The 24,824-nt window shown below is 42.8% G+C and overlaps 1 protein-coding gene across 4 annotated transcripts in view; it reads left to right on the top strand.

Moving 5' to 3' along the window:
* The first annotated feature begins 414 nt into the window (after window positions 1-414).
* The window catches only part of EDA (ectodysplasin A), a 183,508-nt gene continuing 159,098 nt past the window's right edge, over window positions 415-24,824 (top strand). For all 4 annotated transcript variants that reach the window (XM_027817699.3, XM_027817697.3, XM_027817696.3 and 1 more), the window contains exon 1: window positions 415-917. In XM_027817699.3, coding sequence (XP_027673500.1) covers window positions 621-917 — 297 coding nt within the window. In that variant the 5' untranslated portion in view covers window positions 415-620. The remainder of the gene's footprint in view (window positions 918-24,824) is intronic.

Below are 24,824 nucleotides of genomic sequence, written 5' to 3'. Positions count from 1 at the left end.
CCCCTTCATCATGCCTTAGACAGCATCCTAATTGAGAGCTCCCTTAGCACCAACATTCCATATTCTGCCCCCATTCGTAGTCTGATTTACTATAAGTAGTAAGATGTATATTCTCAGACAAAAATCTCCTGATGATTGAAAGAAGGTATCAGTGATTTACTGAAAGAATTTACAATACTGTAATTTGTAATTACCAACATGTCAGCAGGGGGCGCTGAGCAGGGAGTTAGGTCCCTGCTTTTGAGGAGGGACTCCTGGGTTCTAGGCTGTACCCGGTGCTCCTAGGCAGATTCCTCTCCCTTGTATAATGGGGATGAGATCAATGCCATATCCAAGCCGACAGCTCCCAACCGTTCGGGAAGAGTTAAATTAAGGCCAGGCGAGGTAAGGCGGAGTCCTCCAGCTGCCCCGCCTCCAGGCCTTGTCTGGACAAGGAGCCAGGCGTGTCGGAGGCCGTGGTGGCTCCGCCCCTGCGGGCTCCTCCCCCTGGCCGGGCGCTTCGTGCGGCTGTTCTGGCCGTACAGCCTGGCTGCGGCTCCGGCTTGGGGTTCCTCGGGCGAGGATGGAGCAGTAGCCAATCTTCTTTTTCCTCGCAGGACTCGCCTGCGGTGGTACTGACCATGAGCTCCGAGCGCAGGGAGCAGGCGACGCCCCAGTCTGACGGAGGTGGCTGCGCCTGTGGCCGCCGGGGCAGCGGCGGAGGCAGCTGGCGCCTCTTCCTGGGCTTCTTCGCGCTCTCGCTTGCGCTGCACCTCCTTACCCTGGGCTGCTACCTGGAGCTGCGTTCCGAGCTCCGCCGGGAGCGGGACCCCGATCCCACGCCTTCTCCCCGTCACGGAGGTACCACGGCCGCCCAGGGCTCCGCTGGCTCGGCCCGCCTGCAGCGCCTCGCCGAACCCACGGACCGCCGCCAGCAGGTGAGTCACGGGCACTGGGGAACAGTGGGGTGACTGGAGCTTGGAGGTACTAGGAGTGTGAGCACGGGGGCGGCTTTGCGGGGTATGGGGTGGACGGGAAGTACAGGGCAAGTGTCTGCACTCCTTAGACAGCCGGCGTTTGTGCAGCTGCTCTTCAGGGCTGATCGATTCTGTCTTGGAGACAGGTGAGGGTGGCTGGGCATTGGGGAGAACGTCCTGCTGCTTGGCATGCTCCCTTCTCGATCACTGTGAAACAAATTCTCCGCCTTGAAGAATTTCTCCGACTCCCCAGCATGATGTTAATGTCCCTTAATACTAACGCTGGGGCTTCTGTTTCACCTACGAGAGTGAATTCCATCCAGTCCTTCGCCCGTGTTAGGGCTTTTAGCACAGGCTTGGCACAACCTGTTTGGAAAGGTGAATCTGGTCCTTCTTTCCTTCCTCGAAGCAACAGACTTAACAACGTAATGGCTTGTGGCTGCAACTTTGGAATATCATGCATGCCTCTTCTGGCCAGGTGGGTGCATGCTTTCATCATATTCTGATGGAGGACTATAAAGATCGTTTGACCAAACATTTCAGGGGTAGGGAATGAATGGGTGAGAGACCTTGTTGCTGTCTTGGGTTAATAGGAAGGAAAACTCTTGTCACCAATTACAGAAACTCTAAAAGTGTTTTTATAATGCTATACACTCAACCATTTTAGCCTTGAGGTTTTGTACTTCAGATGTATGTTTAGATGGACCTTTTCTTTCCACCCCCACTTCATCATTTTCTTTGCTGTGAATCTTGGCAGTTTAGTACAATACATGCCTGAAGGGGTACTTCAAGTGACAATTGTCCTGATAAACATTAGAATCCTTCCCGAGGCTCTTGCAACAATTTTCTTATCTCTGGCTTCTTCCAGACCTTTTCAGCAATTCAGGAAGCATTAGCTTTATTACTCTCCCTTATGGCACTCAGTCTCATGAAAGTTGAATAGCTTTAAAAGAAAAAAAAGTCTGATATCCTTCATAAGGTCCTGATCACCTGTTTGATCTTTATACTCCAGCTACCTATGCTTTTAAATACGGGATTGAAATTTAGGGAATTTTTTTTCTGTTTTCATATAGTTATTGATGTTAATCAAAAGGTCACTTATTCACTTAAATCTAACACACTTTTTAAAAATGAATTGAATGGTTTCATCTACAACTGCTGTTGAACCCTCTACTAACTTCTGTGCCTTTAAATTACACTTTCTATGACAAAATGTGTTTTCTCCGCTGTCTTCTGAAAGTTTAACGCTAACGACTGGGGAAATTGACTATCCAGAGGAAAGGAGAAACTATACAACTGACAAGACAGAGAAAACAAAGATATTTACTTACCTTTTAAAATGCTGTAATCTTAGGTGTTAATTGTAACAATAGTATGTATGTAATGATCAGACAGAATAAACATTCTTTAACTGATTATCAAATTTTAACTGCTTAATTTTAAGGTGGAGATTATATTTATATAATTCTTTTGCCTCCACTCATATCACTTTTCTTGTATACCTTTTTGTGTGCTGCTCTTTCCTCTTCTGGTTTGGAGTGTCTATTGCTTTTTCTCCCCTATTGAGCCAAAGTGGCTTTTGTTTTTCAATAAGGATGGGGAGGAAGGGCTGCTCTATGCTAATAGCTGCTGGCCTAACTGGCTGAAAGGTTGACTGGGGCAATAAGCTGGATTCTTCTCTTGTTTTCCCTCCACCCTCATTTTTCATGCAACACCATTGAAGGAGGTGGAGTCTGAAGCCACTCTCCCTGTCTTGTACTGCCATAGACTGAGCGGAAATGGGGCTCAAGCTCCTGCTCATCATGTTCAGGTCATCACCCCATATGTGGAGTCACTCTATAAACAATGGCTAGTCAGTAAGGTTGGGGAAGGCAGCCTGCTTTTGTTTAGAATAATTTGATCCATCTAGTTACTTGTCTTTAGAACTGTATATTCCTATGATTGGAGGTGGAATGGTGGTCCCTGCTGAACGTAAACTCCAATGACACATTCTCCTTCCTGGGTAAAAAGCACAATTGTGGGTGAAGGGGTACTTGTAAAGAAAGCTATTGTGTAGCAAGCATAAAGCCCTGCCTCAGCCCATGTAGGAGATGTTACAGTTGCTGCCCTCCTCATTGTAGAAAATACATAGCCCTGAAAAATCCATGTATTTGGAATAAATGTTTCCACTACTTGGCAGTTGACCATAAGGCATCAATCTCACTGTTCAAGTCTCAACAAGTCTTCAGTTTTAATGTACTGTACCTGAACTACAACTGATTATGGGAAACAGACTTTGTTGTAGCTACAAACAGTAAAAATAAGCTACCTATTGAACTCAAAGAAAAACTATTGAATTCTAACAGTTTTTCATTCTTTATTTTAAGCCTTGTCAATGTAAAATGAATTGAGACTGATTATTTGATATCTTAAATCTTTAGATTGCCTCTTTCTGTATTCAGCTGTACAATATTACTCCTGCATGCTTGAAGTTCCTCAGGGGCCTTCATGCGAAATGAGATGACTCTTAAAAGCTAGCTGACTGAACAAGTGTACCATGAAATAATAAAACAGTGATTCCATTTAACCAGATTAAGTAGTTAAACCATATGTACTCTGTTGTATATGGATTTGGGGTAATTCATCAGTTTGGATACAGATTGAGGTCCAATATTGTCTGTGCAGTTGAAACACTCCAGGTAAGTTAATAGTCTAAATATGTTCATTCTTGTATAGCTGGGCAGTAGAACATTAAAATGCTTGATTATGATGGAAATATTCTAAGTAATGATGAGAACATGCAAACGCCAATTTAAGGGACAGTATACTACACTTTTGTCCTTGAAGTGCCTACCTGTAGGTAACTGAACAGTATGTGCATATTCAGAGCATGGTGCCTTTGACTATATGTGTAACTGATAATATTCAGGAATACACTCCCCTCCTTTTCACCTGTTTTATTTTGTTTTTTCAAGCCCCTTGCAAAGACAAAGGATTACTTCAATCTTTGTGGGAAAATAGATTAAATTTTGAGGCATGTCGTTTTGTATTACATAAACTATTGTGGTTAGAGCGCGCGTAAAATTCTGTAACTAAAAATCAACACCAACTGTGCTAAGTAATACAAAATATGCAATAGACTTCTTCATTATGATTAAGGTTTCCAGCTGCTTTATAAAACAGAACATTAGCCCCATTTAAAAAGTTATGATGTAACCACAGTCCTATCCAGATATTATTATAATATAATAATCCCAAATTATCAGAGGGACTGTAATATTTGTTGAAATTAAATACACTATACACTTCTCTGATATATCATCTGTTGCTTACATTCTTTTCTGTATGTCCAAATACTAATAGTAGCTAGCAGCACCCTGTTAATGCCATCAGAAGAAAATAAAATTGAGCAGGCTATTTTTTAAAAAAATTACCAGTGTTTTAAAACTAACATTATTCCACAGCAGTTACAATAATCATTAGATATCAGTCTCTAAACTAGTTTTAAATATGCATGGTTTTACTTCCAACATTCATCGTGCTGATAAATTAACACAAAGTGTGCCATGAATATACAAGTATTTATAATCTATCACACTTAAAAACAACTAAATGGAAATCTTATTTCAGCACAAATCTAGAATGATTACACCTTGTATTGATTATTGAAGTCATTCAATCTGCTGTAAATCTGTACAATTTTGATTTAAAAAAAAAAAAAAAAAAAAAGGTTTCCTGCATTTTTGAGGAAGGAATCTGCAGCGATGGTCAGCATAGATATCTTCATTGGACAGAACAGGCTTTTGGCAGGAACCTTGTTTGGCTGAGCTCCAAAAAATGACCTCGTGACAGGAGAGAGATTTGGCAGCTTAATAATTGTGCTTTTCTAGCTCACAGGGTAGTGAAACATGTAACTGCATTTAATTTCAGATACAAGGACAGCTCTTTCATGACAAAGGTTGAGGAATTGCAGTTCCTAACTTTGTCCCAGTAGGGCCACTATTGTTGCATCATCAATTTAACATCTAGGTCAGCAGTTTGGTAATGCTACTTTACCTTTGACTTTTAGATTGCTGCCATTTTTTATGTTACATAGCATGATTTGCTCAATGAGGCCTTGAATCGTAGCCATGACACTGCACAGGTAGGTGTCCGAGCTAAAATGGTATAATACAAGCAATCTGTTCAAAACAAATTGCTTGACTATAGAAATAGTTCAGTATCTATGCTGTATTTGAGTTTGGCAGACACTTCATGACATAGTGCACATTCAAAGAATGGACAGCGGGTAGCACCACAGATGTAGGCTTAAGATGTGCTAATTTATTCTTCAAATATCTTCTATCCAAATTAATTTCTACAATATTTCATTGTAAAGAAGTCATTAATGTGGCATTTGAGCCCTGCAGCATGCACTCAAGGCTCAGTTATTTTGAGGGGTATCTTGAATTTTGCCTTTCTATTTCCTGCATTTGCTGACATGCACTGTAAAGTTCTAGAGTACAAATAGTTGCCTAATTTGGTTAAACATCACATCAAAAGAAGGATCAGATTGACGCTTGCATTACTATCTGTGCATGCTTTGGATTTACTATTTGACTGAATACAAGTACAGTGCGCTCCATTTATAAGAATCACCCGCATAAAATGATCAAAACCATTGGGACAAAATCATTCCTATACCTAAAATATTCCACTTGTAAGAATCAACCACTTGTAAGAATCAAGTTCTCCAGGACGGATGTGAGTCTTATAACTGGAGTACACTGTGCTCCCTGAGATTTTTGCTTCTATAGAGTAGAAAGAGACCTGGGAAAGCTGGTAAAACAGCAAAAGTCCTTTAATATAAAGAACCTCCAAGTTACTTTTGTGTGCTTCTGATAGGATCTTGACTATAGTTATCGTGAAGTCAGGCTTATGTTTTATGAACATCTGAATGGGAAGGGACTGAGACTAGTGTAGCCTGTTTCTGAAGGCAATGTTTCTTAGGTATAATCTTCAGTTAACCCCCCATTGAAAAGGAAACTCCCATCTGTACTGCACTATATAGACTGCAGTGACTTAAATCAGTTTGAAACCTTTGTGGTAGCTGTTTTCTCTAAGAAATTACCTCAAGATAAATCAGAGAGTGAGAACTCTGTTAAAGAACTGTATCTCCAGTAATTCCCCCTCAAAGTAGTCCTGAAACTTGCTCTAGAATCTAGTTTAAAAATACTAAATTCTGTTTGAATCAGTCTGTTCCTTTGCGTATAATCTGAGCAATTCTTCTGAATAATTCTCTATTGACATCTAGCAGGTGACGGATTTTGAAGCCTTGCTTTTAATGAATGTAAGGTGGGACTGTTGCCCCCTTGCAACTGCCATGGAAGAAACAAAAAGCATCCTATTTCTTGGAGTTAAATCAACTATCCATCAATTATGACTAAGGATACGCTTCTGTCAAGGAGGTTGTGGATTCCGTGATTTTTTTTTTCCAGGACCTCCGGGACTTCGTCTGCAGCAGGGCTGGAGCAGTTGTCAGCCCCGGGGCAGCAGCCACTGGAAGAGCTGACCAGTGGCCAGCCCCAGGGCTGCCGGAGCACGGGCTGGAGGTGGGGCTGCTGAAGCAGCTGGCCAGTGGCCCCCCTTGGGCTGCTGAAGCAGCTCGCCAGGGCTGGGTCAGCTCCTCTGGGGCTGGAGCAGCAGTGGTCAGCTTCTGCCACAGGAGCAGTTGTGGGACTAGAGCAGCTGCAAGACCTGGCAGAGCTCTGTTTGTCCCTCTCCGGGTATTTTTAGTAAAAGTCAGGGACAGATCATTGGCTTCCGTGAATTTTTGTTTATTGCCCACCACCTGTCCCTGACTTTTACTAAAAATACCTGTGACAGAATCATAACCTTAATTATGACACATCAAACCTTTTCCTGAGGCATTATGACCTACTTAGTGAGATTTCCTAATATGTAATTTAGTCGCTATTAGAGCTTCATATGGAAAAAAAAAACATGAAAAAGGAACAGTGTGGTCACCAGTGTCTACCATTATCAACATAGAGGATATCTTCCTCAGATGTAGCCTTTGGATTAAAGGCCCTCTTGTTTGCCTTTGGTGTATAAATTTACTGCTAAGTTTAAAAAAAAAAAAAAATGGGGGGAGGAGGAGAGATGGAACGTTGGCTGGGTATCAAGTTGGTATAAATTCTAAAAAGAGGTATTCTCTCATGTCAGTATCCGCAAATCTCTAAGGTAACTTGTGTTTTTTGTTTTGTTTGTTCTGTTTTCTCACTGGTTGCATCCAAGCTGTTGTTCTTCTGGTGGTAGATAGATTTATATGGAATCAAAACTACAGATAGAGCGAACTCTCCTCTTTTTACCACTGATGGGCATTATCATAGCAGTTATTGGGAGATATATTAATACGTCATTATTTTTTGCAACAGACCCTGAGTATCATTCAGGTTTTCAGCTATGTGTTCTAACACACTTTGTCTGTTTTCTTGGTAAGGCAGTGGAGGTGTAGAAATGAGACTTCTGAGTAAGAATAAAATTTGGCATATCTACTGCAAAATGTTACTTAATAATATTGCAACAACTAGATTGCCTGGACTAAATACAACAGGAATAACTACCTGTACTTGGAAAGGATTCTTCCACAGCAAGGAACCTTGCACTGTTCCTTATGTCACTTCATTGTCTTGGCAATAATGTGATAGTAAAGGATGAGAATTCCTGATCAAATCAACTTGGGGATGGAATGATTATGGTAGACTGGCTTTTCTGTGGGGGAAAGGACTGTTGGTTACACAGTGTGGAAAGACTTGATATTGCTGTCCTCATACATAAAATACAATACAAATGTTGGTACTAATACGTGTCTTCTAAAATCTATCTTTAAATTCTGTGGTGGACAGCAATTTTTATTCAGATGTCTGAAATAATATTTTTAATTTACTCCTTTCAAGGAGTTTATCCCATTCCTATCTTCAACACATTTCATTAGTGTTGTAATATTTTCAGAGATCATCTGCACATCTCTGTATGAAACAGCTGTGTTCAGATATCTGTGCATTTTAAGTATTTCATTACAATTTTGGTTTAACTACAATTATATAATTGTATTTGCCTGCATCTAGAACTCTTCTTCAAGATGTGTTGCCCATATACGTTCTCTATTGTTTGAGGTGTGCATAGTACACTCAAGCTGGAGGTTTCTGATCAGCAGTAATTGTTGGAGTGGCACATGAGCCCTGAGTATCCTTGTGCTTCTGAGGGCATAAAGGGTAGGGCTACCCCAGCAACATCCCTCAGTTCCTTCTCACTATATGGGGCTACAAGTTGGAGCTCACTTCTAGAACACTGTGCAGCCTTCTATTCTGTAAATAGCTGTAAGTTGTTAGTGGTAGGTTAGGTTTAGTATAGCAATTTTGTAGCATTTCCTTTTTCCTGTTGGAGAAACTGTACGTACTTTGTATTTTCCTTCCTGGGAGGTTTTTGGTACCAATTTAGTCAGTGTGACTGACCATAAGTTCCTGGAATTCAAAAGCTACCCATTTTGTGAGGTCGTGATGCTATTAAATGATGGCTACACAAGATATTTGACCTGCCTTGATGAAGGGCATATTTCAAATACAAGCTCCATTTGCAGAGCATTTACCAGGAGGACTTGGTGAGCATGGGAGTCTCACCTTAGGATGTTCATCTTTGAAAAATCAATGCATCCTGTCTCTGACCAATGCATCTGGTCTGTGACACAAGATTCCTTGCAGCAGAAACTAAGGATGAGAGAAGTGCTTCTGTATGTTTGTCTTCAGAGACTGTTGAAGATGCTACTGTGGCCTGGTCAATGTGTAAAACTTAATTCAACATAGCTATGGCATTCACGGGTATGAAAAATCCACTGTAGCTTTATTGATGGATGGGTGTGTTGGTTAACCAATGCAGTCTAAGACTTTGATCTGTAAAGATTCACTCTCCTGAGGGCTATAGCATCAGGAATATTATTAGTATTAAGAGACTCTAGAAGCACACGAGAAACAAGACCGGTTTAGTACAAGTTTATTTATTAACAAATCCACTAAAATACAATAACGGGGGAGAGAGAATTCTAAGTGTTTAGCCGTACGACTGACATCACTTAACCACTTCAGGGTCCATCAGCAGGCAATATTATCCTGGTATCTCCCTGTGTGTTTCTTCCTCCCAGCACACAGGCTGGGCGACACCTTTTATCCTAGTTACACTTATGCCTGCTAGACTCAGACATATGCATAAGGGTGTCAACCCCTTTTTCCATAATTTCACTTCCACAACCCATAAACTTTGGGGTGCTCTACTTTTCATAGGTTATTCTCTTAGTTCTCCTTATTTTTGTTTGCATCTACATAGGCTAGTCTCCATGGTAAACTGCGGTTACTGCAGAATTTCTCATGATGTTACAATTGGGTGTCTTGTCTAGATCAGTGCTACTCAAAGTGGTGGTCCGTGGACCGGTGCTGGTCCGCGAGCCATCGGCTGCCGGTCTGCGCGCACATTGGGGGGAAAAAAAAATTGCTGGTCCCCCACATCAGATAGCTTGAGAAGCACTGGTCTAGATGATTACATTGTGGCATATTTTCCCAAACATTACCCACTGGCATGTTCTCTACAGTAATCTTATAACTTAACTGGTACAAGGTTATTCCTGGGTCACCTACTTACGTCAACCCTCCTTAGGCCTAAAGCCTAGTATGGCTAAGCTGAAATCTTACAGGCCTCAGCCTGCAGGCTTTGCATTACAGCTTTACTTTGCTTATATACCTAATACTCTCATCACTCATAAATGCTTGTCAGCCTTATACTCCTATGATCCTACCATATTTAAACCTAGCCATCACACATTAATTATTCTTAACCACACCAATAAATCCTCAATTAAATGAAACAAATGGGTACATCACCATAACTATATTGACCGAAGCCTGGTGTGGACTGCTAGGTTGAGGGAAGAATGTCTCTGTAGACCTAGCTACTTTCATTTGGTAAAATCTCTCCTATTGTGGTAAGCTCTGTTTACACTACAGGGTTATGCCAGCATAGCTATGCCACTGTAGTGGCTGTAATGTAGACATGACCTGAATCTTCTGGCTTGAGGAATCCCTCTGAACACAGAAGTAGTGGGAAGCATCAAGTCTATAAGAAGAGATACAGATCCCTTTCTCTAAGCGTGTCATCAAAGCCCCCAAACCTCCAGATCATCTGACCCAGGGGTTGGCAACCTTTCAGAAGTGGTGTGCCAAGTCTTCATTTATTTACTTTAATTTAAGGTTTCGCGTGCCAGTAATACATTTTAACGTTTTTTAGAAGGTCTCTTTCTATAAGTCTATATATTATATAACTAAACTATTGTCGTATGTAAAGTAAACAAGATTTTCAAAATGTTTAAGAACCTTCATTTAAAATTAAATTAAAATGCTGACCTTATGCCGCCAGCCTGCTCAGCCCGCTGCCAGCCTGTGGTTCCATTCACCTAGGCCAGCAGCAGGCTGAGCGGGGCCTGCGGCCAGGACCCCGGCTGGCCAAGGGCCAGCAGCCAGAACCCCAGACTAGCAGTGGGCTGAGCGGATCAGCCCGCAGCCGCTCGGACAGCTGCCAGTCTGGGGTTCCATCCGCTGGTTCCTGCCAGCCAGGGTCTCGGCTACCGGCCCCTCTCAGCCCGCTGCCGGTCTGGGATCCCGGCCCTGCCCACATAGTAGGTACCTACCTTCTCCCTCGTTCTAGCCCATTCTCTTCCTCTCTCTCTCTCTCTCTGCACTGAGCTGAGGGTGGGAGTGCACTGAGCACAGGGCTGGGTGTGAGGGAGCAGGCTGGGGATTAGGGTGCATGGTCTGGCCAGGAGCTAGAATGAGGGAGTGGGCTCAGGATTGGGGCAGGAGGTTTGATGTGGAGTGCTTACCTGGGCAGCTCCTATTTGGTGCGAGGGGTGGAGGTGGGAATGTGGTGGGGGGTGCAGGAGCTCCCGTTTGGTGCTCAGGGTGGGGATGGGAGTTGGGGGGTGCAAGAGTCAGGGCAGGGGGCTGCGGGTGTGTGAGGAGGGTGCAGGAGTCAGGGCATGGGGTGTGGGGGGGCTGGGTATGTGTGGGGGGTGCTGGAGTCAGGGCTGGGGGTGTGGGGGGGTGCAGGGGTTAGGACAGAGAGCTGGGGGTGTGGTCTAGGGTTGTGGAGGTGCTTCCTGCCCAGAGCGGCTCACGGCAGGGGGCTGGAGGGGATATGCCCTGATTCCACCCCACGGCCCCGTCCCCACCTCTTCTCCGCCTCCTCTCCGGAGCAGCAAGCGCGCTGCGGCTCCGCTTCTCCCCCTCCCGCGCAAGGGCCATCAGCTGATCGGCGGCAGGGAGAGGAGGAGGGGCAGGAACGCAGCACACTGGGGGAAGAGGCAGGGGTGCGGGGAGCTTGCCTGCCCTGCTGCAGCAGCCGGCAGGACCAAGCTTCTTCACCCTGCCCCCACTGGGGGTGGGGGAGCGGAGAAGAGCGGGCTGGGGTGGGCAGGATTTTTAATGGCACGCTGCTGCCTGCCGGGGTCCCAGCCTGGGTTCGGCAGCGGGCTGAGCAGGGCTGGTCGCTGGGACCTGGCAGGCAGCAGCGTTCCATTAAAAATCGGCTCACCTGCCGTCTTTGGCATGCGTGCTGTCGGTTGCCGACCCCTGATGTGACCTATATGGCAGCTCAAAACTTTAAAAAAAGTTTCCCTGAGCACCCAAACCACTACTGGACTGGAGCTAATTTTGCCTTAGACTTGCCTCAGATCTTCTCCATAACTGTATCGGTGATGCGGGCGACTTGGTACAGAGATTCCATGACCAGGCACTGGTATTGCAGTGGTCGCACCAGGTAGCCAATGTCTTGTGCGCCTATGGCTCCAATGAGATTTTGCTAGAATCAGTATCTTGTGGCACCAATCTTATGCCTACTTTCATTTTACAGTACCAAAGTCGTCATTGGCCCTTTCAAGTCTGCAATTATATCTTGCTATCTGAGGCCTCTTTGTTACTGAATTCTCTATTTCCCCCAGCACTGCCTTCACTCCACTGTACTCGTACCAAATAAGAGTGAATTCTAGTCTGATTTCCACTATTACAAAGGTTACAGCTTCTCATTTTCATGAGGACTTCTCCTCCTTTACCTTATCTGTTTCTGAAGAAAGCGGAAAGCCTTCCCATGCAAAATATGTGTATCTGGACTCTCTGGATCACTACCCCTCGAATATTACTAAAAACAGAAATCCACATGGACTCAGAACATTGGTACCCACTTCCTTGGTCACCCGTGCCTTATTTTTCAGCATCCCTAGAATTTCTGGGGTTCTTGGGGGACTAAATCTCCTTCTCCTGAACTATCAAGAAGGGAACTCTCATCTCTACACTAAGTGGAACCAACTCAGGAGGTGTCTCCTTTGAATGAGGTATTGCAAGTGAAAGACCAGTCCATCCTTGCACATATCAAGAAGTGGTAATCCCAGAGCCATCATCAACTGCACAGCCAAAAGATTTTTCAGGACTTGGTGAGGAGAGTAGCCTCAACTCTTGATATTCCAGACCACATAAATTGCTGGACGCTGCGCATATTTCAGCACCAGACGTCTAGCTCTCCCAATCCTCAGGGGTCTCTTAGACCAAACAAAAACTCTGTATGGCAGACATCCAGCTTTTTTAGCTCTTACTTTGAAGTAGACAGGCTGATGTATCATCCAGTGGGTTTGAACGATTTTATAACCACCCACTACCAGGCTGCTTGCTGACAGCAGTGAGATCTTTCATTGGCAGCCACTATCAGAGATCTGCTCCAAAGGACAAGGAGCCAAAGAGCTAGACTTCTTCAGTAGCAAGTGGTGGTCTACCTGAAGACAAATTAAGATTTCAGATTACCAAGATGCACTGGTCAAGTTCAGTTTTTATTAATTGGGAGTTGATGTTAACATTTATTGCTAACTTGCCTCAGGACTCGAGACAGGAATGTAAGTCCATTGTAGTAGAGGGCCAGACAGCTCTCCAGTACAATTGATAAAACATATAGGTTCATGGCAACATAATGTTCAGGCCTTCAGAGATTCCTAGAGAATTACAGACAACTGTTTGAGGACCTCCTCTTTTGAGGGTTGTCATTTGTTTAATGATGAGACAGATGATGCTTTTCACACCCTCAAAGAGGTACGAGGTACTCTGTGGTTGCTGGGTATATATGCACCAGCCCCTAAATGTAAGCATTTTTAGCCCAGAGGCTTACTATAGATAACTAACTTACTTAACATCGGTTCTTCCTACAGAACCTCCTGGAAAATAACAGAAGTTCTCTAGGAGAAAGTCCTCATCAGCCACAAAGTCATCTGTCTCCCACCTCCTTCATCTTTTGAGACGACAAATTTGACTTCTCACAACTTACTTTTGGATCTTCCTATCCTGTCTCCTCCCTTTTGGGGATCTTCCTGTCTCACTTCCATTTGTGGACTACAACTTCTAGTACACACCAATCAGTTGTAATGGTAGAAGTGGGTTTATGTGATCCAATTTCATTCCCTACCCCACCCTCATCCACCTTTACTATTCTTTTTCAGGGACCTTTCCCATTAGAGCATGTTAGAACAAGAAGTCCAATCACTTCTGGCTCTGAATGCAGTAGAAGACTTATTAAATATTCTGATATGGGGCTCTCTCAGTCTCTCATTTTGAAGCTGTTCTGCCATATATAAATAGGCATTGGACTAGCGCAAGAAAGTGGGAGCGAGTGAGTGAGTCTGTAGCCTGCTGGTTAGGGCACCCGCCTGGGAGGTGGGAGATCCAGGGTCCAGTCTTGGCTCCAGTGACTCTAAGCATTTCCCATTGTCTAGTTTAGGTGCCTTTCTCTCCCCATTCACTGTATAGGGAGCCTAGGTACTTAACTCGGGGTTTCTGGATCGTGGGGTTGTTTCTGTGACTTTTCTAGGTGCTTGAAAGTTAGGCATTGCCATGCAGTGTGTGACAATGTCCAAGTCTCTTTATGAATCTGGGCCAAAGTGCTTAGCTGTTGTAACAGCTTGCTTTAGATGGCTGGGGATCTGGGTATTCATAGATTCCAAGGCCAGAAGGGACCATTGTTATCTGGTCTGTGGCCTCCCATATAGCACAGCCCACAGAACTTCCTCAGAATAATTCCTAGAGCATCTCTCTTAGAAAAACATCCATCTTGATCTAAAAATTGTCAGTGATGGAGAATCCATCAAGGATCACAATTTATGCTTATGTAAAGTCTGAATTTACATCTAATTTCAACTTGCAGCCCTTGAATCATGTTATATCATTCTCTGATAAATTGAAGAGCCCATTATTAAATATTTGTTCCCCGTGTAGGTATGTATAGACTGTAATCAAGTCACCCTTTAACCTTCTCTTTGTTAAGCTAAATAGATTGAGTTCCTTGTGTCTGTCACTATAAAGCATGTTTGTAATCCTTTAATCATTCTCACGGCTCTTCTCTGAATCCTCTCCAATTTATTAACATCCTTCTTGAATTGTGGGCACCAGAACTCGACACAGTATTCCAGCAGCAGTTGCACCAATGCCAAATTCAGAAGTAAAATAACATCTCTGCTACTTGAGATTCACCCGTTTATGCATCCCAGGATTGCATTAGGTCTTTCTGCCACAGTGTCACACTGGGAGCTCCTGTTCAGCTAATTATCCAACATGATCCCCAAAACTTTCTGCATCCCAGGATGGAATCCCCCATCCAATACGTATGGCCTACATTCTTTGTTTTCAGATGCGTACAATTACATTTAGCCATATTAAAACCCACATTGTTTGCTTGTGCCCAGTTTATCAAGTGATCTGGATTGCTCTGAATCAGTGAGCTGTCCTCTTCATTATTTACCACTTACCCAATTTTTGTGTCATCTGCAAACTTTATTCGTGATTTTGTGTTTTTCTTCCAAGTCGTTGATAGATGTTAAATAATGTAGGGCCTAAAAAACATCCCTGCAGGACTCCACTGGAAACAGACCCGCCCAATGATGATTCCCTGCTTAGTTACATTTTGAGACTTATCAGGTGGCTAGCTTTTAATCCATTCATTGTATGACATTAATTTTATATTCTAGTTTTTTAATAAAGGTGTCACGTGGCACCAAGTCAGATGTCTTACAGGAGTCTTATTATATCAATAGTACTACCTTTATTAACCAAACTTGTAATTTCATTTAAAAAAATACCATGTTAGTTTGACAGGATCTGTTTTCGATAAGCCCATGTTGATTTTCATTAATTACATACCCTTCTTTAGTTCATTATTAATAGTCTCTTATCAGCTGCTCCATTATATTGCTCAGGATCTGTGTCAGGCTGACTGGGCTATATTTACTCAGGTCATCCCATTCACCCATTTTAAAAAGTGGTACAGTATTAGCTTTCTTTCATTTTCTGGAGCTTCCTCAGTGCCCAAAGACATACGAAAATCAATGTTAATGGTCCAGTAAGCACCTCAGCATGCTCTTTTGATACTCTTGGATGCAAGTTATCTGGACTTACTGATTTAAAAATGTCTAACTTTAGTAGCTTCTGTTTAACATACTGCAGAGATACTAGCAGAATGGAAAGAGTTATTGCAAAATGATGAGACTGCATCATCTGTTTTTTCCCCCCAAATACAGAACAAAAATATTTATTGAAAACTTCTGCTTTTTCTGCATTATTTTTGATAATTTTACCATTTCTGTCTAGTAGTGGACCAATACCATTGTTAGGATTCTTGTTGTTCCCAATGTTATTTTAAAAAGCGTTCTTATTGTCCTTAATTCTGCTGGACATAGATTTTTCTTTGTGCCCATTGGCTTCTCTTATCAATTTTCTACAATTCTGAACTTTCCCTTTCTTCTATCTGTTATTTATATATAATTTTTTATACAGTTGCCTTCACTTCCCTGCTGAACCAGGCTGTTTTTTTAACTAGCCTGGGCTTCTTCCTAAATTGTGGATTTTGTAGTGTTCTTAAATGATTGCCCATTATCATTCACATTTTTCTGATTAAATTCTTCCTCCTACTGATTTGGCTCATAATTGTTAAACCACTGTGTATGTGTATGTATATGTAATATTACTGGTCTGGATTTAATTCTGTTTTCACATTATAAATGTGATTTAAGACCTGATCACTTGTATCTAAACTACTATTAACCTGTAAATCTCTGATCAGTTGCTCATTATCTGTAAGGACAAGGTCTAACCTAAAATTCCCCTGTGTTGGCTGCAACATTTTTTGAGTTAGGAAATTGTCATAGATAGTATTTAGAAATTCCAAGGATGTTTTAGTACCGGATAGCATGAAACTTCCAGAATATGTCACTCAAATTGAAATCACCAATGATCTCAGTTTTCCCCCCGCTACATATTGTAGATGGGCACATCAGGATGACAGCTTCCTTTTCCCTAGTGTGATTTGGTGGTCTGTATCAGACACCAACTAATACCCCATCTTTTGCTTTATCTGGCAGGCCATTGATCCATAAGCATTCAAGATCATTTTCTTCTGTGTTACCAATGACTCAGAAATAGGTTATGGTATTTTGATATAGAGTGCCACTCCTTCTCCTTTCTTGTCTCCTTGTTCCTTCTTAAGTAGGTTATAACCATTGATTTTTAACATTCCAGTCATACAGATCATCCCACCAGGCTTCAGTCATACCAGCTAGATTGGATTTATTCTATTAAATGAGCAATTCCAATTGTTTGTAACCCAAACTCCTGATATTAGTATGTAGGCAAGTTAAGAATTTATTCTCTTCATGTCCTTTGGTTCCTTGATTTAATTTTGTTCTCAGCATCTCAGTTTTGTGCTAATTGAGCCCTCATACTTTCCTTCTTTTTACCCTCCCTTTTTGCTAATAATATAACCCCCTCCTAACTATTCTAGCCAGCCTGTCCTCAAGGAGATTGTCCCACTTTCTATGGGGAAAGGGCTCTGTATAGTTTGATAGTCTCAACCTCATAAAAGGGAGAACAAAGCTCTCCACCCTCCATTTCTTACCTAGCTAGCAAATCTTCTGCTTTCTGTCTTTCTTTGGTTGTGGGACAGGAAGGATCTCAGAAGATTGCTTGGATATTCTTTTCAGAATGCTTCTGAGTTTTCCTAAAGTCATCTACTATCTGTGAGTTATCCCACAACACAGTGTCATTAGTACCAATATGAACCATCACCAATGGATCCTTGCCTGTATACTTCTGAAGCCTGTCAAATCTTAGAATGACATCTCTGTCCTGTTGTTCGCCTGTCATTTTGCGGAGTTTTCTTTCCATTCTTTTGAATATCGAATCTCCATCAAGGATCGTCTGTCTTCCTTGGGTGGTTGGAGAGCTCTTTGCAGGTAAGCTTGTACTCAGATGACTCATTAGTTGGGGGGAATATCTTGGCAAAAGATAGAGAACATTCATCATATCCTTCAGTTGTTCATTTGATTGGATCTGTTAATAGAGAACTCAATATTGATCCCTACACAGAAAATAGAATTGGTTCGAGCCATTTTGTACTTGACCATAGCTATGGCTTGTCTGCCTCCAGAAAGGTTTCAAACAATGTTTGAGCTGCATACACACTTGCAAGCCTGTCTGACTGCTATAAGAACATACTTCAGGCTTCTTGGCCTGATGGCATCACGCACTTTTGTAATCCAACATGCAAGACTTCATCTACTCTGCTTACATAGCAGGTTGAGGTCAGTATATCAACCAGACAATCATCACTTGGACATGTTAGTGGATATGCCATCCTAAGTCCTCCAGTCTCTGAATTGCAAGTTTGCAAGGGTGAGTTCCCTTCCCCTTGCAAAGGTGAGTTCCCTTGGGTCAAAAACTCTAGTAACAGTTAGTAATTCAGCTCTCGCTGTAAGGTAGAGAACCCACTCGTGCAAGTTAAGAACTCAGAATGTGTCTTCACCTCTTGAAATGTCTCCCCACATAAACATAAGTTTTGTTGAGAGCCATCCACTGAGCCTGCAACCTGTTTCTTTCAGAAATAAAAGGACTCGCTAATCAAATAATGGACCACACAACCACTGCACTGTGCTGAGAAGCAATACAGTTTTTGAATGTTTGTATTCTCCATGGTATTAGCTTAACAGCTCTGCATCTTCCGGGCATACACAATGTACTAGCAGATGCTTTAGGGTGATTATGAATAGTCACAAGTGGTCAGTTGAGAAGATCATGCAAATCATTTCTTTTAATGTAGTGTTTTCCTTGCATGGACCTGTATGCAACCAAAGAGAACAGGAAGTGTCAACAGTTGTGCTCTGGGGGCATGGGTTTTGGACAGAGGCTGAAGTCCAAGTTGGACACGCTTCAAGTCCCATCGTCGCCAGCTCTGTTCTGCTCATACTCTGATTCCTCTTTTTCCAAGAATAATAAAGATCAAGCTGGAAGCAGCCAAGTTAATTCTAATAGCTCCAGCATGGCTGAGACAATTCTGGTATGCTGGCCTTTGGAGCCTTTCAGTGTAACAACCTATAACCTTGCCTGCATTCCAGCTCTGATTTCCCAGAACCAATGGCATATGTTACATCTGAATTTTGCAGCACTCCATCTGACAGCATGGATGCTGAATAGCTAACTTAATCAGAGAGAGCATGCTCCTCAGAGGTCAAGGTTATGTTAGTGCACAGTAGAGAAGATTCCATGAGATCCATGTTCTTGTCTAAATGGATGAGATTTTTACATGGGCTCGACAGGATCACCTATCACCTTCAAAATCTCGATCCAATTATTCTGGACTAAATCATCCCTATCAAGTAGCTTTCTGCATGTGTGCTGGCAACCATCTTAGCCAGTCATCCCCATTACACAAGAATCCTCTGTGTTCTCTCAGCCAATCGTGGGGTGATTTCAGAAAGGCCTGATGGCTCTTCTCTCTGATAAGAGCCCGTTCCAATTTGGGACATTAAATGTAGTTCTAATAGGGCTCTGAGCCTTCCCTTTGAGCCCCTTGCTATGTGCTGTCTTTCATCTCTGACCACCTTCTTAGTGGCAATACATCTGCCAGAACAGTGGATGAGTTATAAGTGTGAATGGCAAGTCCACCATACACAGTTTTCCACAAGGATAACATTTCTTTAAAACCACGCCAAGTTTATACATAAGGTAGTTTATGAATTTCATGTAAATCAAATTATTTACTTACAGTATTTTTCCAGAGTGGGGAGGGTCACTGTTCTTTTTTGTGAGCAGCGAGTGCTTCAGCAAGTGTGTGTCTGCTAAAATTTGAGTGTGGATTGGCAGGGACGGCTGGGAGGAAAAACCTGATACATCACATTAGGAATGGAGGATAGAATTCAGAAGAAAGGAGTAAATTTTATGGGAGAAGGAGGTAGAGAATCCATTGTCAGGCAAGAGACCAGAGGTGAAAGGAATGAAGAAAAAGAGGAAACACTCAAGATCACTTAGAAACAGACACTGATCGATTCTTAGAAAGAGAAAAATATGGAGTAAAGCCAGGAAGAAGGTACAGTAAAAGCAAGAGAAGTAAAACTTTTTTTTTTTTAAATCAGTAGACTTACAATTGTATATGGCATTTAATTGCGTATTCCTTTAATTGTGAGGAATTGTGGTGTTAGGGGCATAAACTTTGGGTTGAGTGCTGTAAATGGCAAACACACAGGTGTCTTTCACTCTGGCTGGTAGATGTTGGGTGCATTTTTTTTTAAGCCCTGTTAAATTTTTCTTGAGCAAAGAAACCTGTAATATTGAGCAGATGTATCATTAACTTCTTTAGGAAATGTCCTGAAATAATATGAACTGTAAGTTATGATCATGCCAGTCTTAACTCTTCCCCTCTACCAGTGCCAGTCTTCCATTTGTTGTATTCTTTTTGAATCTCTGGTGGTGCTCTTTGACATGAATAATTTTAGAACACTGAATTCTTGTGCACCTACACCAGGTGTCAGCAGGATTTATTGTAATTACAGTAACTCCTCACTTAACATCATCCCAGTTAACGTTGTTTCGTTGTTACGTCGCTGATCAATTAGAGAACATGCTCATTTAAAGTTGTGCAATGCTCCCTTATTACGTTGTTTGGCAGCCGCCTGCTTTGTCCACTGTTTGCAGAAAGAGCAGCCGCTGAAGCTAGCTGGTGGGGGGTTGGAACCAGGGTGGACCGGCAGCCCCCCTATCAGCTCCCCACTCCCCTAAGTTCTCTGTGCGGCAGCCGCCCAGTAGGCTACCAATTGCCGGGCAGTTCAGCTGTCCCTCCCCCACTGCCATGTGCTGCTCCTGCCGTCTGCCTTGAAGCTGCTCCTGGGAGCCTCATGCTTGCTGTGCGGGTGGGAAAGGGGGTGCTAATGTCAGGGTGTCCCCCTGCTCCTGCCCCCCACTCCTTTACCCCATCTCCACAGAGCGGGGTGTGGGGGGGGGACACATGACAGGGCTCAGGACAGAGGGAGCTTACTGGCAGCAGCTGCTGTCTCAACTTGCTGATCTACTTAAAATGGCAGTGTACTTAGAGTGGGGTCAGCATACTTAAAGGGGCAATATGCATCTCTCTCTCACACACACATGGTGTGTCTCTCTCTGCCGTGCTGTCTCCCCTCCCTCCATTTGTGCTGCCTTGTAGAGTGTGTGAGGCTACATTAACAACAATGTGTTAACCCTTGTGGGATCAGCTGAGTGCTAGTTCATCATATAGCAGTAAGGCATTCCCTGGGAAATATCCCACCCTCTTCTACCCTCTGACTTCACCGTCTGAACCAAGCTTCACAATCATCATTGCTGTGTACAGTATTAAATTCTTTGTTTAAAACGTATTTTGTGTGTGTGTGTGTGTGTGTGTGTGTATATATATATATATATATATGTCTTTTGTCGGGGGGGGGGGAAATTCCCTGGAACCCAACCCTTGCATTTACATTAATTCTTATGGGTAAATTGGATTTGCTTAACATAATTTCATTTAAAATAGCATTTTTCAGGAACATAACTACAATGTTAAGTGAGGAGTTACTGTACTCGATAAAATTCTCTGCCAAGCGTGAAATCAGTTTTTGCAACATTTGAATGTAAAGTTCCCATTGTACTTATAATTCACACTTTTAGATCTGGTTGTATGAGTTGAAAAATACACAAGCTTATAAATGTAACAAGTTTTAAACACTTTAGAATAATACCTTTTTATATTGCACTTCTTATTCATAGATCTCAAAACACTTCACAAAGGTGGATAAATAGCATTTTAACTTTTTTCATTTCATAGCTGTCTCTTGCAGAAATTCAAAATACATCATGGAAAATACAGACGTTTTCTCTTGTGTTTGTGTTTTGTGTTTGGGACACTTATAAAGAGGAGTTTCCGTCTATAAGATAGCTAATGTTGTGCCAACTTTTAAAATGGGTAAATGGGATGACACAGGTAATTAGGGTCTGTTTACACAGCAAATTAAAACCCATGACTGGCCTATGAGAGCTGACTCTGGGTCATGGGGCTCAGGCTGTGGGCTGCTTCACTGCTATGTAGACTTCCTGGCTTAGGCAGGAGCCTGAGCTCCGGGACTCTCCCACCCTGTTGGGTCCTAGAGCCCAAAGTGAAAAAGTTCTCTAGAGACCTTAGAACGAAAAAGGCATCCTTTAAATATTGGAAGCTAAATCCTAGTGAGGGAAAACTGAAAGGAGCACAAACTCTGGCAAGTAAAATGTAAAAGTATAATACAGGCCAACAAAGAATTTGAAGAGCAACTAGCTAGACACAGAAGCTAACAGCAATTTTTTTTAAAGTACATCAGAAGCAGGAAGGCTGCCAATCAGTCAGTGAGGCCACTGGATGATTGAGGTAGTGAAGGAACACTTAAGGAAGACAAGACCATTGTTGAGAAGCTAAATGAAATCTTCACTTCAGAGGATATGAGGGAGATCCTAATATCTGAGTTACTCTTTTTAAGTCCTAAATCTGAAGAACTGTCCCAGATTGTGTCATTAGAGGGGGTTTTGGAAGAAACTGATAAATTTAACAGTAATAAGTCACCAGGACCAGATGGTATTCACCCAAGAGTTCTGAAGAAACTCAAATATGAAACTGCAGAACACTAACTGTGGTATGTAACCTATTGCTTAAATCAGCCTCTGTATTAAATAACTGGAGGATAGCTAATACAATGCCAATTTTTAAAAAAGCCTCCCGGGGTGATCCTGGCAATTACATGCCAGTAAACCTAACTTCAGTACCGGGCAATTTGACTGAAACTGTAGTAAAGAACAGAATTATTAGACACACAGATGAGCATGATGGGGAAGAGTCAACACCACTTTTGTAAAGGGAAGTCATGTCTCATCAGTCTGTTAGAATTCTTTGAGTAAGTCAACAAATATGTGGATAGGGGTGATCCCCTGGATACAGTATACATGGATTTTCAGAAAGCCTTTGACAAGGTCCCTAGCTCATTCTAATGGACAAGTCTTTACATCCGGCTTCAGATCCTGGCCAGCAGACCCCATTTGGACAAAGGTCTCCAGAGACATCACTCTCTTCACAAAGGAAGGCTCATTTCTCTAAAAAGGCAATGAGGAAAAGAGCAGCAACTTCTCCTAAAAAACTGACCAAAAAGAACTGGTCTCTGGCTCAGTCTCTCTCCTTGGTATTGACCGCATCACAGCTGAGTACCTATGAGGCATTAGGATCCTCCAGCACCATCCGCACTGTGGTCTCTGCTGATCCCAAGCGCATAGGTTCAGAGTCAGGCTTGGTCTTGCCTCTTATCTTCACCTCCATGGCACCGTCAGCACTGATTAAGGAGGAGGAAGCAAGACCTTCACCACAGGCTATGCCACTACTGGCTGCTCCACCATCCATATCAGTGCCGACAGCCGCATCTATGACAACTTCATTGGCACCAACAACTTTGCCGCTGAAAATATTGGCACCAACTTCTACAGCGCCGAAAACTTTGCTGCCGAAACTACTGGCACCGCACCAGTTCCTCCATCATAAAGACCTATTTGTATTGTTAACACCGCAATCCCCACTCTTCGGCACCCACAGCTCTCCAGTACACGCAGTACTGGAACAATCTGAGTCACTATTAGACCTCCATTTTCCAGCGAGGAGGATGATGAGGAAGAGGGTGTTTTCTCTTGAAGACGCTCCTCCCCTGCCTGACCAATGCCAATCCCTGGACCTCTGCGACCAAGGTCTTATTATGGGCAGGACATATACCCAGTATGGTCACCCATGAATGGGCCCCCCTATGCTGTTCCCCACACAATGACCTGATTAGGACCCCTCTATCGCTTATAGAAGGCACTGCAGCAGACCCCCCAACCCCTATAGGGAGGGGATTAGAACTCCACCATCAGTCTCAGTTCCTGCACTGTCGGAGCCTGCTGAGGAGACCTCTGGGGAATGGGAGGAGAACCTTGCGCAGGACATTACACCCCCTACCAATAACTCCTCTTCCCTGGATGAGGCCATCATGCCCCCACCATCTACAGCCACCGCTGACTTTAAACAGTTTCAAGAGCTCTTCAAACGAGTGGTTGATGGTTTAGAGATCCCGCTTGAGGGAGTCCCGGAGTCCCAACATCAACTGCTGGACATCCTGCAAACTTCCTCGACTTTCAAAATAGCACTTCCAATCAATGATGCTCTAATGGAACCAGCCAAAAACATTTGGCAGACCCCAGCCACAATATCACCTACCTGCAATAGGGCTGATTAAAAAATATTATGTATCCTCAAAAGGCATGGACATTTTATTTTCCCACCATGCACCAAATTCTCTCATCGTTAATGTCATCAACTAGCATGGTAGACAGGTCCACTCCCAATGAGAGAGAGTGGAAATGACTGGACCTTTTCGGCCACAAGGTCTGTTCATCAGCAACTCTCCAATTTCGGGTTGCCAACTATGCGGCACTATTGGCAAAATATGACCATGGCAACTACTCCAAACTGATGGACATTATTAACGACATCCCGGAGGACAAGAGAGACCAATTTAAATCTATCCTGACCAAAGGACAGCTTGTAGCCAGAACCACCTGCAGGCATCCTTAGATGTGCCTGATACAGCTGCAAGATCCACAGATCCACTGTGGTTGTCATGCACTGGGCATCCTGGCTCTGTTCCCAACTTTGCCCCAGACCTTTTGTGGGAAATGGGGCAAATCACTAAACTTCTTTCCTTCAGTTAATCTTGGCTACTTTAAACTAGTGGTGTTGAGGATTGATTAATTAACTGTTTGCAATACGTACAACATAGAAGTTGCTATAGGAGAATATTATAAAGGAACTAATGCTTTACAAAAGCTTATGTGGTTCTTGGCATCTACTTCATGCCTCTGGGCTCAATAAAATTTAATCCAGGAAATAATTTTGGAATTAACAGTTTTTGAAACCCTCCAAGGATCCTGCTGAGCTACTTGCCAGGCATTACCTATGTCCAATGAAACCATTAAGATAATACCTCAAACTGTCATTGTGACACCCATATTGTCATTATAACATTTAAAACTGGCTTAGCTTCATACAAATGAGAATTTTTATAATGTGATCACCGAATGAATAACTTAAATCCTTGTTTTGTATGAAATTGGAGATAATTTCCCTTGTAGACCAGGATTTTATGGTGATTTGGTCAAAACTGAAATCGCTAGAATTATGGGGTGTCTTTATCTAAAACAAGTTGTAAGAATTTTTTTATAATCAAAAAAAGTTCCCCAAACCTGGTACTTAAAATATCTGATTTTTCCCCCCTCTCAGACTTTATAGTAAAGGAGACCAAGCCTAGAAAACTTAGATCAACAAATGAATTACTGAATATGTGTGTTGGGAGGGGGAGAGGTGGTGGAAGAGGGGAAGAAAAAGGGGATAAAGAGGTATAGCGGAAATACTGATTTTAACTATAGCTGTTGCCACCGCTCCACCTAAATGTGC

The sequence above is a fragment of the Chelonia mydas genome, chromosome 9 (assembly GCF_015237465.2).
Source record: "Chelonia mydas isolate rCheMyd1 chromosome 9, rCheMyd1.pri.v2, whole genome shotgun sequence".
In the NCBI taxonomy this organism is placed as follows: domain Eukaryota; kingdom Metazoa; phylum Chordata; order Testudines; family Cheloniidae; genus Chelonia; species Chelonia mydas.
This window is presented reverse-complemented; position numbering and strand designations above follow the sequence as displayed.